Genomic DNA, 16,544 nt, shown 5'->3' with positions numbered 1-16,544 from the left:
TTAGAGTAGCAGTTACAAGCACTGGCTCATTCAGTCCAAGAGGCAATATGGTGAAGTGGGTGAGACTTGCATCTGTCATATTAGAGATCTGACTTCTATTCCCAGTTCCAACACAAATGATTTCGAGCAAAACATCTCCGTTAGGTTTATTATGGAATGGGGGAATCAGAGGGTGCTCTGGCTAGCTGGCCCTAATGTGCTGCCTAGGCCTGTGAGGAGAGGGGCTGGAGCTTTGCCTATGGTGGCAGATTGTGTTGAATGGCCTCTGGGGAGAATGATACTTGCTTCCCTCCTAAAGGGGTATGAAGCCTTGTTCAGTAATAAAGACTATGAAGTGCATAGAAATACAAACCACAGTGACTAGAAGAGATGAGCTTAGATTTCAGGGCTTCCTGGATCCCAGCCCAGAGCACTTTACTCTAGGCTACACAGGTGTTCTGCAGGGGACTCTATCTCTTGTGTGTCTGCATCACATTGCCTGCCTTTGTGGAGCTGTGCAACAAAGGAAGATTTGACCAAAATGCAGAACATTCTACATAATGAGAGAGACAAGGAGGGTGAGGCAATACCTTTTATTGGACCAACTTCTCTTGGTGAGAGAGACAAGCTTTTGATCTTACACAGAGCTCTTCTTCTGGTCTGGGGAATGTACTCAGAGTGTCTGAGTGAAATACAAGGTGGAACAGATTGTTTAGCATAAGTAGTTAACTCATAACAGTACTTATACTAAACAATCTGTTCCACCTTGTAATTAGCTGTGACACTGAGTACATTTCCCAGGCCTGAAAAAGAGCTCTATGTTAGCTTGAAAGCTTGTCTCTCTCATCAACAGAATTTGGTCCAATAAAAGATATTACCTTACCCACCTTGTCTCTCTAATATACTGGAACCAACACGGTTACAACACTGGTTGTAATCATGGGCAGCTGAAAGGTCTGAGTATGCGTTAATTTTTTTAATATGCTATAGTGTGATACTGGCATTGAAATTTAGCATGTGTAAGATTTCTGCCTTAGCATCCTAGTAGAGAGAGTTGGAATTTTTGTTTTGCACTTGATAGAGCATTTGTTTGCCAGCTCTGTCCGCAAATATTAACAGCAATATTAAGGAAGACTTGTATTTGTTAGAAACTATAAGCTGTTGTGCCAAAATATGGTTTGAGTTGACTCTGTTCCGAAGAAGTGCGCTGTAGCCCACGAAAGCTTATGCTGAAATAAATTTGTTAGTCTCTAAGGTGCCACAAGTACTCCTGTTCTTTTCTCTTCTGAAGCTCTTCTGAATGCAACTTGATTTTTCTTCTGTGCATAAGCAGGTGAACAATGATGTAGGTGAATAGTATCTACTGTGGTATCTTAGCTTACCTTGAAAGCCCACAGGAGGGAGAGATCTATATTCCCATTGGGAAAGATCTCTCTTCCATGTCACTGCTGTTTTCACTTAACAACAGATTTATCACAATTTCATTGACTTTTTGCGAAATCTCACAATGAGAATAGATGGTACATCCATTTCTGCATTGCTTCTATAGTATTTGGAGGTTGCAAGCTTTATTTTCATCTCTGCTTTCACATTCAAAGTTCGTTCAAACAGGATGCATTATATCCACAGTACAGACATTGGTCTCCAACACAGTTTGGGTACACTGCATATCCTAAGCCATAAGTAGGGTTGCCAACTTTCTAATTTCTGAAAACTGGACACTACAACAGTAGCACTAGACTTCCCCCTGCCCTGCCTATTCCCCGAGGCCCCGTCCCGGCTCATTGCTCTTCACCTCCCCCATCGCTCCTTCCTCTCACCCTCCCTACCTTCCAAGATCGGCTCCCTCGGCTCCCACGAGATGCAGGTAGGAGGCAGCCCTGGCTAATGACCCACCCACCTGCAGTAACTAGACTTTTAGTGTCTGGTTTGTACATCTGACTGGACACTGAACAGGTCCCCTTTCGACTGGACTTTCCTGTCGAAAACTGGACTCCTGGCAACCCTAGCCATAAGTGATGTTTGTTGCTCAGCAGGGCCAGTGCAACCATTTAGGCAAACTAGGCGGCCGCCTAGGGTGCCTAGTGGTTGGGGGCGCCTAAAAGTCCCCTCAGGCGAGGAGGTGGACTGGAGGTGAGCTGGGTAGGGGGGCGCGCGGGGAGGGCTGCCCGCAGTAACGGGGGTTGGGGGGGTGCACAGGGGAACAGCTCCCTGCCCCAGCTTACCTCCACTCTGCCTCCTCCGCTGAGCACACAGCCCAGCCCTAAGTCTCCTCCAATCAGCGCCACAAGCCTGGGCGGGGAGGAGAATTAGAGTAGCCGCCGGCGTGCTCAGCGGAGGAGGCGGAGCCGATGTGAGCTTGGGCGGGCTCCCCAGGCAGGGTTAGCTGCCGTGTGGGGGCTGGGGGGGAGTCTCCCCAGGCAGGGTTAGCTGCTGGGGGGAGGGGAGTCTCCCCGGGCGGGGTTAGCTGCCACGGAGGGACGGGGGAGAGTCTCCCTGGGTGGGGTTAGTTGGCGTGGGGGGATGGCGGGAGAGGGGTTAGCTGTCGCAGTCGGGGGGGTGTAGCTGCTGCGAGGGGGGGGCTCCCCGGGTGGGGGGCTGAGTTAGCTGCCGTTTGGGGGGCGGGGTTAGCTGGGTGGGGGTGTGTGCAAGGTGGAAGTTTCGCCTAGGGTGCAAAACTTCCTTGCACCGGCCCTGTTGCTCAGTAATTTCAGCACTGTCAGACAGTGACTTGGATGATGGTATTTTTGCTTGGGTTTGGAATTCAACAAGAAGTAAGGTGGCCTGCAAAGTTTAGTTGGAGGCTGCAAAGGGCTAGTGCTGTAATGAATTAGATGAAGAGTTTAAAGTTACAATGTAAACATCACTTTCTGTTTATAAAAGTGACCAGTGACATTGGGCTTTTGCATATTGCTGTCTGAATAGCACTTCAAAGCTGCTAACTTAAGTAAATATATAAAAGGCAAAGGGTTCACCAAGACCATTTCTTCCCTCCCCTGCACACAGCAGAACCTTTGGGGTTTGATCCTGAGAATTGCTGAACACTTGCTGCTCCTGTTTGAAGTCATTGGCTATTTTGTTGCTGCCTTCAGTGGGAACAGGATCAGGCCCATTGACTTCATGGGAATCTACCTCAGGACAGCTTCCCAACTGCACTTCAGAGCAAGAGGAGCAGGATCCTTGGGGCTTGTGAAAGGGTACAGATTCTAGGGCAAAGTGCTGCCCAAGTTTCTGTGGGTGGGCCTGGAGGATTTGCAACTACATTAACTCACTGGCCCTTTGTTTCTGCCCTTGTGCAGACAGTAGCACTTCTGGAGTGAGACTTCAGCTACTCTAAGGGCTGCTCTGCTACATGTGATTGGAGGGACACTCTCTTCACTTCCGGGTGAAAAGCACTTGTTCAGATCTCCAAAAACCTTGCAGATTCAAGATTGTGCCACATATTGCATGATGATAGCAATCTAATCCACATCTCCTAAAAACGTTTTGGTAATTTTTTTTTTAAATAAAGAATTGCATGGCTACATTTGTTGATGTAGTGGCTAAACTAGTTTTTGAAGGCAAGAATTTTTTGGCTTAATTTGTTCTGTTGCAGCACAAAATGCAAAGTGGATCATGCTTAGTTTTAAACTTGTCTTCATAATGAAAACTTAAAATAAGCAATTAAATACTCGTTAGGGAATTTAAATACGAAGTTGTATTTGAAAATAACTTGAAGTAGAATATTTGCTTTACATTCTGTAACTAACTCCCTTATATACCAAAAATGCTCCAACCTTAAACCTGCTTTATGTGAGCCATATAAGAGTATTAAAATGAGTGATCTATCATCTTATGGGCTAAATTCTTACTTCAGTTACATGCATGCAGTGCTGTTCATTTAAGTGGAGTAGCACATGTGTAAGTGGTGGGGAAGAACTTGGCTCTCTTTGTGTATACTGAAAATCTGGTAAATTTTTAACATAGCAAGTGCTGTTTGAATTTAGTAACTTTCAGGTTAGATATATAGGTCAAGTTCTGGTGTGATATAAATAGCTCTTCCATAGCAGCTGTGATTATGGAAATCTGTGAAATACTAAGCACTAAAACAATGCTAAGCCTCTTCATTGACACTCTATTATACCCACAAACCACTTATATTATGGCTGTTGGAATACCGTGTGAGGTGTTTTTCAGTTTGAATCCCTATGTTGGTTGACCTTGCTATCCCGACAGTGTAGTTTGTTACTACATGTAGGTGTTTGAGATGCTTCCAGTGAAATTGCATTGAAAGTCCGGATTATCTAGTCCTGGTGCAATGTCACTGGAACTTTTGAGCACAATCATTCAGGAGTAGAGACTGCATAATGGCCGCTGAAGTGGATGGGAGTTTAACCCAAGGAAGAATGGCAGGATTAGGTCTATTAGGCTGTAGTTAATTCAGCATGCAAATAAAATATTGTAAACGTACTGTTTTTCTCATGCCTTTTTCAATATGAAATAACATACTCATTTTGAAAACAAGAAAGAGTAGGGAAATGGGTATTAATTTTGAATGATCAAACCTCTTTAGTTGGAGTGGGACAAAATTCTCACACAACCAAAACAATATTGGTTTTTAAACAGTTACTTTCTAAATTATATCAGTTTCTTTTGCTTTAAGAATAAAAAAAGTATATTGCAGCTCATAACTTGGGCCCTGATTCTGCAAGTGTACAGATGCTGTAAGCACATGAGTAGTTCTGTTGACTTCAATAGGGTTATTCAGTTATGTAACATTACGCGCCTGTGTAACTGTTTGCAGGAGCGGGCCTTGGATATCAAGTATTAGCCCAATATGGGGTACAATGGCAATGTATAAACATCTTCAAATTGAATTTATAAGGAACCAGCAACTGATCCATACCAGTAGTGACTTCATCTGGTTCTGCTATAATGTTGTAAATGACTCAGCCACTTTTTGAAATTTAAACTTATAAAATAACATGAATGTAACCTATGCACAAAAGCTGTTTATTCTTTTAGCTGTATACCATAAGTGGTACATTGTATTGGCCATAGCACCAAGGTTTATCTTGTGTAATACTTGCTCATTTAATGATGCCAAATGTTGAAACAGTATTTGCTGTGCTAAACATAAGTAGAGCAGAGAACAAATTTATCCAGTTTTTAGAATCTGAATATTTCAACCATGTTATACATCGAGCAGATAAAATAGGTTTCTTCATAAGTGATAATATCAGAACAATCCAACATGGGGATATTTGTCTTCAGAAGTTTATCACTTTTTCCCTTATAATGTGTAACCCTTTTTTCCCCCCCACCCCCCATGGTCTAGATGTTGACACATTTATATCTGATACGCTCAAAGGAGAAAATTTATCCAAGAGAGCAAAAGAAAAAAAGGATGCCCTTATTAAGAAGATAAAAGAGGTCAAGGCTAAGTAAGTCATCTTTACTGTTTTAATTTTATTTGTAAACGCTTGTTGCTCTTTTGAGAACTACTCTGTTTTAACAAAGAGTTTTATATGGCTACTTTGCAAAGGGATCTACATGGGTGAATTAGATTGAATCCCCACAGGATTTAATTTTTCAGTGGGGAATGTGGGCAGAAGGTGTCTGCCTATGTGGATTCCTTTGTGGGATCAGGGCTTTGGTTCTTGGACCAAGACCTATCTTCCTCTGACTAATGAGTTCTTTAAAACTTAAAAACAGTAATATTGGAAGAACTTGTCCAGGATGCTTGCTGCGGTAGCATGATTATTTTCATTGGGCCAGATTCTCAGCTGATGTAAGCTGGCATAACTCTGTCCACTGACTTCAACGTCTGTTTGTTTTAACCTATTCTCTCATTAGCCCTGTTTATGCTAGGAAGTTTAACCATTGCTGAAAATAGTTTTAAGCAACAAGTTCCTTTAAACTGCTATTGAAAACTGTTAAGTGCAGCATAGACCAGACAAAGCTGTCTTCTTAATGTTGTTTCAGAGAGTATAGTTTGAGACTTAGTTTCACCCTCTAACTTCAGTCAAACTACCTGGGTGAGGAAGATTTGGCCCTAGTTTTACACATATTGGGGGGGGGGGGGGAAATCTGTTCTGCAGTATGTTGTATCTTAAATTAGGATATGTTCTGGCACTCGTTATTCTTCTCCTCTTCAGCCTCTCCACAGCTTTTTTTCCCACAGTGATTGCTCCTTCCTTCTTGATATTCATCCTTGGCTCTCATGTCACACTCCTTTACAATGTCAGTATACTCAGTGCTATTCTAATGCTATTCTAATGAGGAAGATGTAGAACCGGCCCCCAAATGCTTATAATCTAAAGGTTCTACTACCTCTCTGTTCATTTAATGTTTCTTTTGGTAGGTGGTCCTCTTCCCCTCTTCCACTTTCCATGGGGGTCCCCCAGGGCTCTGTCCTAGATTCTGGCCCTTCTTTCTCTACAACTCATTCCTGGGTGATTTAATTAGCTGTGTTTCTAGGATGACTCTCCACTCTTGACTTGTTTCCTCCCATTCAGTCCTACATCTCTACTCCTCTCTGTCTTCTCCTGAGTGTCTTATCATGAACTGAAACTCGGCATGCTGAAACTGACCTCCTTTGGTGAAATCCTGACCCCAATTACAGTAAACAGGAGCTTTGCCATTGACTTCAGTGGGGCCAAAATTTCAGCCCTTATCTTTATTTTCAAATTCTCCCATTTCCACCTTTATCACTGCTAATGCCACCCATCTTATTATCACCCATGCCCCAAAATGTGTATCTGTTAGTCACCTTTGATTTCTCCAACCGGTTCTACTCATCCAGACATTGCTATTTTCTACACAATGTTTCTTAGATCTAGCCTTTTATCTCTGCTTGCATTTCTAAGTCTCTCACACAGGGCCTCCTGGATTCTCATTTTCATTGCTTTTAACCATCACCTCAATGGGTTTCCTGACACTTGCACCACCCCTTCTGGTCCATACAAAATGCAGCTGTTAAGATCATCTTACTTACCAGTCATTCTGATCAGCTCCCCTTTTTACACTTACTCAAATAAATTCAAGCTTCCTGAGATTTCAGTTAAAGCCATACATAACAATAACCTTTCCTTACTTATTTACCTTGCATCTTATTGTGTCTCTGCACCCTGCAACTGTTTTGTTCACGTATGTTGCCAGGATCGTAGCTTTGGGGGACATGGCAATGCATGTAGTTTTCACCACAGCAAGTAGTATCCCTCAGTATAAGAGGTATAGTAGTATCATTCCGTATAAGAATTGTTAGGTAAATTTTATTAAGCCTTGCTTATTGTGAATATGTATTCAATGAGCTATTATATTTAAACACATATCAATATCTTAATTAACAAGCATCTCCTGCATATCCATTTTGTTTTTATATGCTGCTAAAATATTCAAGCCAAATCCAGGTCACATTGTGTTCATTATAAAACATGTAAAAGATTGTGATATGTAACTTCTGATAAATGGCTTTCATTTGTATCGAGACATCTTAAAATATGATATTAACTTTTGGGAAGGTAATGGAAAAGTAAATGTTATATCATATGTTCATCATTTTAATTAAGCTATTTGAGCAAATGTGTTAGAATCTTTTTTTAAATATTTTTAGTATTACACCTGAACCTGTTTTTAAGTGGCATTTTTTATTTGTCACTATTCCATGGAATTTCTTTAAAATGTTTGATAATCATGCTCAAAAATTAAAAAACACTGGAAAAATAACTGATTAAATGGTTTAATAAAGGTGAAAATTTGCAATATAAATTTGCAGCATCAGTACTCATAGCTCAAAACTGTTATTTGGAAACTAATTTTTCTGTATTTGGGTTTGTCACATCCTGAGACTTTCCAAATGCATATTGCTTTATGTTGTCTTTCTTTTTTCCCTCTCCTGCAGTTACCCTCAAGATTTCCAGGATAAAGGTAAATGTAAAATATTTTATTTCACTGTGGTATGACTTAAATACTTTGCTCATTGACAGACTCTCAGTTGAATAAACATACTGTACATGGGTTTAAAAGGATAACATTCAAATGTTCAGCTTGTGCATTTATTGACTTTCAAGGATGAGGATGCTAGCTCCCCCTGCTGAGCAAAAAAATTAAAAGCTTAAAAAATCTCCTGTGTGCTTCAAAATTTGTGTGCTAAAACCTCACTCATTTAATAACTTGGTTATATTTACTTCATGAATGCACCATAGGAGAAAGTTCACTAATAAAGGGGTCTTGTTTAGAAATGTAGCTGGAAATTTATATAAATTGAATGTCTTAAATATAGATTACTTGATAAACAAAAACTCAGTATTGTCTAAAACTATACAATTCATGTTTTGTCATAGAAAGTGTATGCAAAGCAGTCTATTTTGGCAGTAAAACATTAATAGTGATAATTTATTTGAGATCTTTTTTGTGAAAGAGAGATACTAAAGTCTTCTCTTCAACAGTAATATCTCTTTTACTTTTTAATAGGTTGATTTAATGACTCTATGATATTCACTTTTGATCCACCCTGAATGAATAGTGTAGCAGGAAATCAGACCTTTAGCACAGGAGAACAAGATTGAGAATGCTGGTAATGAAAACTGAAGTTTGTGTTCTGTATTGTCTTCTTGAGGAGTAAACAAAGCTGCACAGTGCAGCTAGAAAGAGAAAAGATTGAAGAGTGTGTTGCTACAGTGTTCTGTTCTGTAACTAAACCTGGAATGGCCCTTATTTCCATGATGCTAATTCATGAGGTCATGACCTGTAGCCTGTGGATGCTGGTATGAGGGTCACAGTGTGAGGTCAAAAAAGCTTATGCGAAGTTGCACTCTTTGCAGAAAGTAGAACCCTGGTACCTTCTATCTGTAGACAGGAGATACTAATGTATAACTAATATTAGTGCTAGCTGATAACGTGAGAGTATACTGACACTTTCTATGAACTAACTTTTCAGCTAGGAAAAGCTAAAGCAAAATACAGTTAAAATCAGACTATAGATTTTAAAAATTAATTTGAATGAATTAAATATATATCTATATCTTTCATTTTCCATTTTAACAGTGGCGCTTTTTAACTTTCTGGAATCAATTGGGTTTGGCAAAATCAAAATAAAAAGTTTGTACTTACAATTTTTTTAAATTAAATTACCCCACTTTATATTATATCTTAGTCCTTCCACTCAAGTTAAAATCACATTTTGGTCATCTTCATCAGAAGTAAATGGAAAAGGATAAAGAAAATAAATTCAAAATTTGTATTTTTATTAAGAAACTGTCTTAGCTTTATTTTGAAAGTAGGTGGGGTCACTGTACAATTTAAAATGTATCTGATTTTTGTAAAGCGTATTTTACATGTTAAAGTATTTGTTATAGTGTATGTACAGTAATGTGTAACTTCCAAATTTGTATATAACAACCAGAAGGTTTCAAAATGATTTAGGTAGGCTCACAGATAAACATGTGAGCTGGTTACAAAGACCAGAGCTCCTATATACTACAGTTTATTTAAAACTAAGTTGAAGAAAACTTCTTATAGCATATCTGCTCTTCCAACTGTTAAAGACTTAATTGATCGGGTTGGTAGTGCATTTTTTTTTTCTCTTCAACTAATTTTGAGATGAGGTTTCTTTAGTTCTAGAGGAAGATATAACTTGAAGAATTCGACATGCAGTGGTTGCCATATTCTTATGACCTGCTCTGATTTCAGTGATGAGTTTATTTGATATGCTTTGTTGAAAGTACATACAACCTTTAAGAAGAACAGGATTGCCTTGAGCACTCTTAATCCCCATGGAGCGTCTAGAACTGCATGTGGTATAGCTTGTAAATTTTGACATTGTTTAGTTTTCTTTCAATGTAACTAAAATGAAAGGACACAAAAATGTATGTTGGTAAGTTCTACAAATGGGGCCAAACTTTGAAAATGTTATCTACATAGAAAATCCAGATGCATTCATGGGCATGGATATACAAAGTGAAAATATCGCTTAATTCTCATCCATGAGTTATTACCTAATTTTACATTGGCTCTTACAGTTAGGATATAATGCTAATTGTGAACAGGTAGAATCCCTATCCTGCTCTCAAGACAACACGTACATACTGGATTAGTGTCTAAAACACTCTCACTTTCTTAGAATTTTTCTTTATTCTTTATTTAATAAACAATAAGATCAGGACGGAGCTTAGGCTGAGTTTTGTTTGTTCCTAGTGTTTTCCTGTAGGACCTCTGAGGTGTTTTTTTATTTTTATTTTTATTGACTCTTGTGCTTCAGCCTTTTAGAACTGTAGATGAATCAAAAAGTGGGTATAATCACATTCAATCTAAATTGTTCTAAATTTTCCAACAGAGAGATCTCCTGAAAGATCAGTGATTACATGAATTTTTAATGACACTTATACAGAGACTAGTTTTTGTTCTAAGGAGATAGGAGCCTGGACTTTGTTGAAGATTGAGAGTTATTACAGTTTTTGGCGTTTCTATCTATGTTTGAGATTAATTGAATCAATATTTTGGCTGCCAAAATGTTTAGCTAAAAGAGCTTTGTTTTTAACTCCTGCTTAAAATAGTGCTAAAGTTGGCAGAAGCACGACTGAAAGTACTATGGACCCTAGATACCATACTTGTGCTGTTACGTGCTGAGATATGGTTCCTGCTCTCTGTAATGACCAGGCTGAGAGCTGCTGCTTTTTTATTGAGGCAGTGTTTCTTTTTTGTGATTCTGCATAAGCTGCCATTCGGAGACGGTAGCAGGGGCTTCTAGGGCTGGAAAAGACAGAGGCCGTGGCTTACGGTTAGGAGTAGCACATCAACAGCTACTGAACGATATCATGTGGATGTGGAAGTATGAACCTAGCTGATGCTGTTTTTAATGGCAGGTGTCCTCTATGCAGGCCACCACTTCTGGGCCAGGAATGCAAATGCACACTGGCGGTAGTGAATTACACCTCAACCTCGATATAACGCTGTCTTCGGGAGCCAAAAAATCTTACCGCGTTATAGGTGAAACCACGTTATATCGAACTTGCTTTGATCCACTGGAGTGCGCAGCCCCGCCCTCCCCCCCGGAGCGCTGATTTACCGCATTATATCAGAATTCGTGTTATATTGGGTCACGTTATATCAGGGTAGAGGTGTATGATAGAAATATGGGGTGACTGGCAGTGGGCCCAGAACTTTTGCATTAAAACACATGCATTCATGGAAGTGTGTGAGGAGCTTGTCTCAGACCTTGAGTGGCAGAGCACCTAGATGAGACCCACTAAAGGTCCAGAAGCATGTCGTTGTTGCCTATGGAAACAAGCACCCCCAGATTGCTACAGATCAGTTGGCAATCAGTGTGAGGTTGGAAAATCTACAGATGGTGCAATGGTCATTGAAGTTAGCAAGGCAATTAATGATGTGCTGTCCCCTGTGATAGGTTCAGTCACAGAGACCCCCTTGGGACTGTCACCTGATGTGCTGAAACGACCTCTGAGCCTGTTTTCTTTGCCAGCTTGGGACTCTAGAACCCTGTCTTGTTGAGCCAGACACACAAGCCTGCTGCAACACAGAGCCAGGGTCTGAACCACACCCCCAAAGCTGCAGATTTACCTGAAAACAGCTCAGCAAGTGCTCCTGTCTCCAGCACCCAGACACCCAGCTCCCAATGGGATCCAAACCCCAAATAAATCTGTTTTACTCTGTATAAAGCTTATACAGGGTAAACGCATAAACTGTCCGCCTTCTATAACACTGATAGAGATATATGCACAGCTGTTTGCCCCCAGTATTAATCACTTACTCAGGTTAATTAATAAACAAAAGTGATTTTATTAAGTATAAAAAGTAGGATTTAATAATTATTTAGTAATAACAGAACAAAGTAAGTTACCAAGCAAAATAAAACAAAACATGCAAGTCTAAGCCTAATACATTAAGAAACTGAATACAGGTAAATCTCACCCTCAGAGAAGTTCCAATAAGCTTCTTTCACAGACTAGACTTCTTTCTAGTCTGGTTCCAGTCCTTTCCCCTGGTATAGACCTTGTTAGTTCTAGCTCAGGTGGTAACTAGGGGATTTCTCATGACTGGCCACCCCTTTGTTCTGTTCTACCCCCTTTTATACCTTTGGCACAAGGTGGAATCCTTTGTCTCTCTCTGGGTTCCAACCCCTCCTTCTAAATGGAAAAGCACCAGGTTTAAGATGGATTCCAGTATCATGTGACATGGTCACATGTCCTGTGAGACCCCTAGTCTCCATTCTTCTAAGGCTGGCTGGCACATACCCCAGAAGGTTTGCAAGTAAACAGAGCCATTTATAGGTGATTGATTCTGAAGCACCCTTAATCGCTTCCACTTAACATGTTTACATCAGTAATACAAGTTTATATCTTCTTCTCCTAACTCCAGACATAGAAATAATACATGCAAACAAATAGGATAAACACACTCAGTAGATCATAAGCTTTGTAATGATACCTTACAAGAGACCCTTTGCATGAAGCATATTCCAGTTACATTATATTCACGCTCATTAGCATATTTCCATAAAACATATGGAGTGCAATGTCACCGTCCCCCGGGCTTGTACAATTGGAAATACTCCTGAAATAATTGAAGGGTTTGAATGGCTGGGCTCCCAAACTGCACAGGCATTATGGCGGGGGCAACAGTATGCATCCCCACCAGTATTGAGCAAGCGAGTATATTAACAGGAAAGGATACTATTACATTGCAGGCTCATGTGAACCATCATGGCATATTCATGCTCACCTACTTTGGATGCAGCGGGAGAGGGTGCATGATGCCAGGGTATTCTAGAGGTCTGACCTCTTTTAACATGGGCAAGCTGTTATGTTGTTCCTCTCCCTAATATCACAATATCTGCGATCCTGATGTGTGCCAACAGGACAACGTAGTTTAACTACATGTTGAGCTTGAGCAAGTGCAGGATGGTGGTGTTGAACATGAGGTTAGCATGCCATGAAGACAAGGCCAAAGAATCAACTTGTGTGCAGAGCATTAGTACCCTGAGTTTTGTAGATGGCTAGTCCTTCTTTAAATAAAGTTAGCGGCTGCTTTCCATTTTAAGCTCACTTCTTCGTATCTCCCTATCTCACTGCCAACCTAAGCAATCCACCAAAAATTTCACATGCCAGATACAATCTTCTGGTAGAACTCTTCTGGAAACACTGGGAGAACTTTTACGTGAGAAATTTCAGAGATAGTTGCTTAAATATTTCTATCATTTTTTTTCAAAGACTTTCCTATTGCTTTTTGACTCTTCACATCTCTGAAACATATTCACCTACAAACCTCATACTGCTTCTGTAGTGCTTAATATGTAGATGTCTTTCTTTGGCTTTGTAAGGCTCAGGTAGGAATTCTTTGGATGTTTAAAATTACCACTTGATATCAAAACCTAGATGATTGATTCACACACCTTAATGCACATACGTTATCAGTTTGCTGCATGTCACAGTGAGCATGGAGAGAATAGCTGTCAAAAGAACCACTTGGATGACAGGTGGATTGAGTAATTTTCTCATTGATGTTCTATTGAAAATCAACTAAACAACCAAGAGACTAAAGTGTACAAGCTTTAGTTTGAAAGTAACTTTATCCACTCATTTGTGCTAACGAACCTGTTTTGGGAATCTTACATTTATTAATTGCTGGGTATAACAGTCTTTCCAGCAGTGGAGGTTGGATACTGGGCAGAAGGAACTCATTTCAACTTGACACATTTGGGCCTTCTGGAATAGCAAAAAATCAGGAGTTTTTGAGGCAGCTGCTTGCCTGCCCTCCTTTAAGTGTTTTATACGCTTTAAGATTAAGTTTGAGCAATTTCTTTGCTTCCTCCTTCCTAGATGTTTTATTAACACAGTGTCTAGACCAGTGGTAATAAATAGGTGACAGTGGGCTGGATCTGGATGGTCAGCCCCTTTTGAATGGACCCCAAAATCATGTTATTTACTTTTTTAATGTATTATTATTAATAATTATTTATTATCATTATCATTACTGCTGTTTATTATTTTCTCTGGAGTCTGGACCTTGACTATACCTTGACCAAGAAATTTGGACCTTGACAAAAAATAATAGACTACCCCGATCTAGCAAGAGTCTATTTCAAGGGCAGAGGCTGAAATATTTTGATGTCTGATCTCCTTTACAGATTAAGTGGCTGATGTAATATCTTAAATGTTTGAGCTTATTACTATGAACAAGTAGTACCAGAGGAAAACAAATTGTGGGGGGAAAAAAGAAGAGTTTGTTGTTGTTTTTTAACCAGATCCCTATAAAGTAATATGGTCTTGTTCATAATATTCAGTCGATACCAGCTAAACCTGTTGAAAATGTTCAATGCAGAATACAGGGAATTAAAGTGCAGCCCTTGTTAACATAACACTTAAGTGTCTAATTCCCCACTTACCATTCTGCACACTTACCCCCTTGGTGTGTGCTGTTTCAGAACATCAATAAATTAATGTACTGTAATTGAAAAGATGGTGTTTAATAAGAAAAGATCAGGTACAGTACCTTTTATTGTGGGCAAATCAAAATATTGATTCTGTGTTCAAACCTAAGTGGTGAGTTAAACTGCAGAAATGAGAGAATAGGACTTTTTTTTAAAAAAAACAAAACAAAACTGTTAATGGTATATCATTAATTAAACTTTAAAAAAAAAAGTTCCAGGATAAATCAAATGCTGTTCTGGGGAAACAAGAAACCATATTAATGAACATCAACTCCTTAATTATCCTCATGACTATATAACAGGGACACATTCATGTCTTTTCTTTGTGCAATAACTTTTACAAAGAAGTATTTTAAAACTGATCATTAATTTTATGACCACAGAAATGAGATGCAAAATTTATGCTGTTGTCATTGGCATAGGCTCAAGGCACTACTGACATTGTGTGATTGTAATGGAATGGCTGCCAGCTAATGAGTCTATAGACAATTCGTTTGAGCATGCCTTGCTTTTAGATGTCTGATTAGGCTGTAATGCTTTCAATTATGTCTTCAAATTGTATTGGATACATTTACCTGATGCCTGTTGTTGCTTGGTAGTTCAGCTTTCTATTACGTAAATACAAGTTGAACACTTTCCTTTAATTTATTTATGCTTTTCAGATGTATTCGCAGGCACTTAGCACCTGCAGAGGGGAGAAAATGGTTTGTGCTGCTCGACACTGACTCCTCTGACTGGTTAAGGAGTAGCATTGATAGCTTCAAATGCAGTCTGTTCCAGACTTCCTCAGTCAGAAGGATATTGGCTTTGATACAGGGTCTGGTTGTGGGAAGATGAAAAGTAGGGAAAGGATTACTAAGGCTTGTCCAAAGATGCAGAAGACCCCACAGAATTAACAAGAAGGCTTATTATACTTTTGATGTATAAAACTTCAGGGAGTAATATCACTATATATTAACAGAACAGACGCCTAAATCTCTCAACCCCATAAAGCCAGGAAACTGAGAATTAAGGCCAATTCTACTCTTAAATCATTTTGTCATGCATAAACTTAAGCACTGTAGATGTGTTTTTCATTGAAGCTCCAGAATATTGGGTGATCTATGATACCAAAATGAGCTACAGTTCCCAGGTACAATCGGGTGAGTTAAAGACTGAATTTCAGCCTGTAGTGTGAACTACAAAGCACTTGGTTTAAACACAAAAACAAAAGATCTAGCTTAATATAGTCTCAAACATCTTCCAAGTTAGTTCCCCCTCTATTTCCATGTATATGGTATATTTTCTTAGTGTTAAGTATTTCAATTAGTGTATTTTCAACACAAAGTATGGGTACACAAATACATGTTCTCACACACAGGGCGACAGTCTTTCTATTTGTGCTCAGATTGTTTTTCTGTGTGGGTAAGTTTTTAAGCCTGACAACTTCAGCTTTAACCACTCAATTTTTGTAAAATATAAACAGTTTTTGAAAGAAGAGTGATTGGGCACTCTCCTTTCTCTACGTTCTCTGATATGTGTAACTCTTCTCCTTTTCTTTGCATAGTTGGTATATTTTTAGACATATACCACATTTTGGGAAGGAGACTTCATTTTGTATAATGAAAATGAAAGATGCATGTAATACTTCTCTCCCCCTCTTTCCATTTCCCCTCATTATAGCAATAAGACCCAACATGACATATATGTTAGTCAGCTATTGATGCATACCTCAGGTGTATCTGAGACTTAGTTCCCTGAGAAGCACACCTATAGATTACTGTGCTATACACACACAGTTGTAACTGAGTGCTATTACAGTGCGACTCCAATTTTTATTTCAAGGGGAAAAGGAAACACTACCTTTAAAAAATACTTTTAAGTGGAAGGATCTATCCTTACACTTTGAAAAGTAGTTCGTAGTTGAGGAGATAGCAAATTGAAAACGTGGCAGTGCACAAAATGTTGCTGAAAATGCAGTTTGGCACTTTTTGTGAAGGAGACAGAGGAAGACTTTCCCTTTCTTCCCCAAATATGTTCTCTTTCCCCTCTATCCTCAGGCTGTCTGTCTTTCGTTTCCTGTTAGTTTCTCCCCCACCCACAATTTTGGTGTGTGGCATGGCTTTTTTTTTTTTTTAACAGATGAGGTCCCAGCTGT

General features: G+C 39.4%; 1 protein-coding gene across 1 annotated transcript in view; it reads left to right on the top strand.

Annotated features, from left to right (window-relative positions):
* Positions 1 to 16,544, top strand: part of SKAP2 (src kinase associated phosphoprotein 2) — a 152,295-nt gene that overhangs the window by 11,399 nt on the left and 124,352 nt on the right. Inside the window, exons 2-3 of the mRNA XM_039525721.1 lie at positions 5,297 to 5,402; positions 7,862 to 7,887. Coding sequence (XP_039381655.1) covers positions 5,297 to 5,402; positions 7,862 to 7,887 — 132 coding nt within the window. The remainder of the gene's footprint in view (positions 1 to 5,296; positions 5,403 to 7,861; positions 7,888 to 16,544) is intronic.

Source organism: Mauremys reevesii, linkage group 2 (assembly GCF_016161935.1).
Source record: "Mauremys reevesii isolate NIE-2019 linkage group 2, ASM1616193v1, whole genome shotgun sequence".
Taxonomy (NCBI): Eukaryota; Metazoa; Chordata; order Testudines; family Geoemydidae; genus Mauremys; species Mauremys reevesii.
This window is presented reverse-complemented; position numbering and strand designations above follow the sequence as displayed.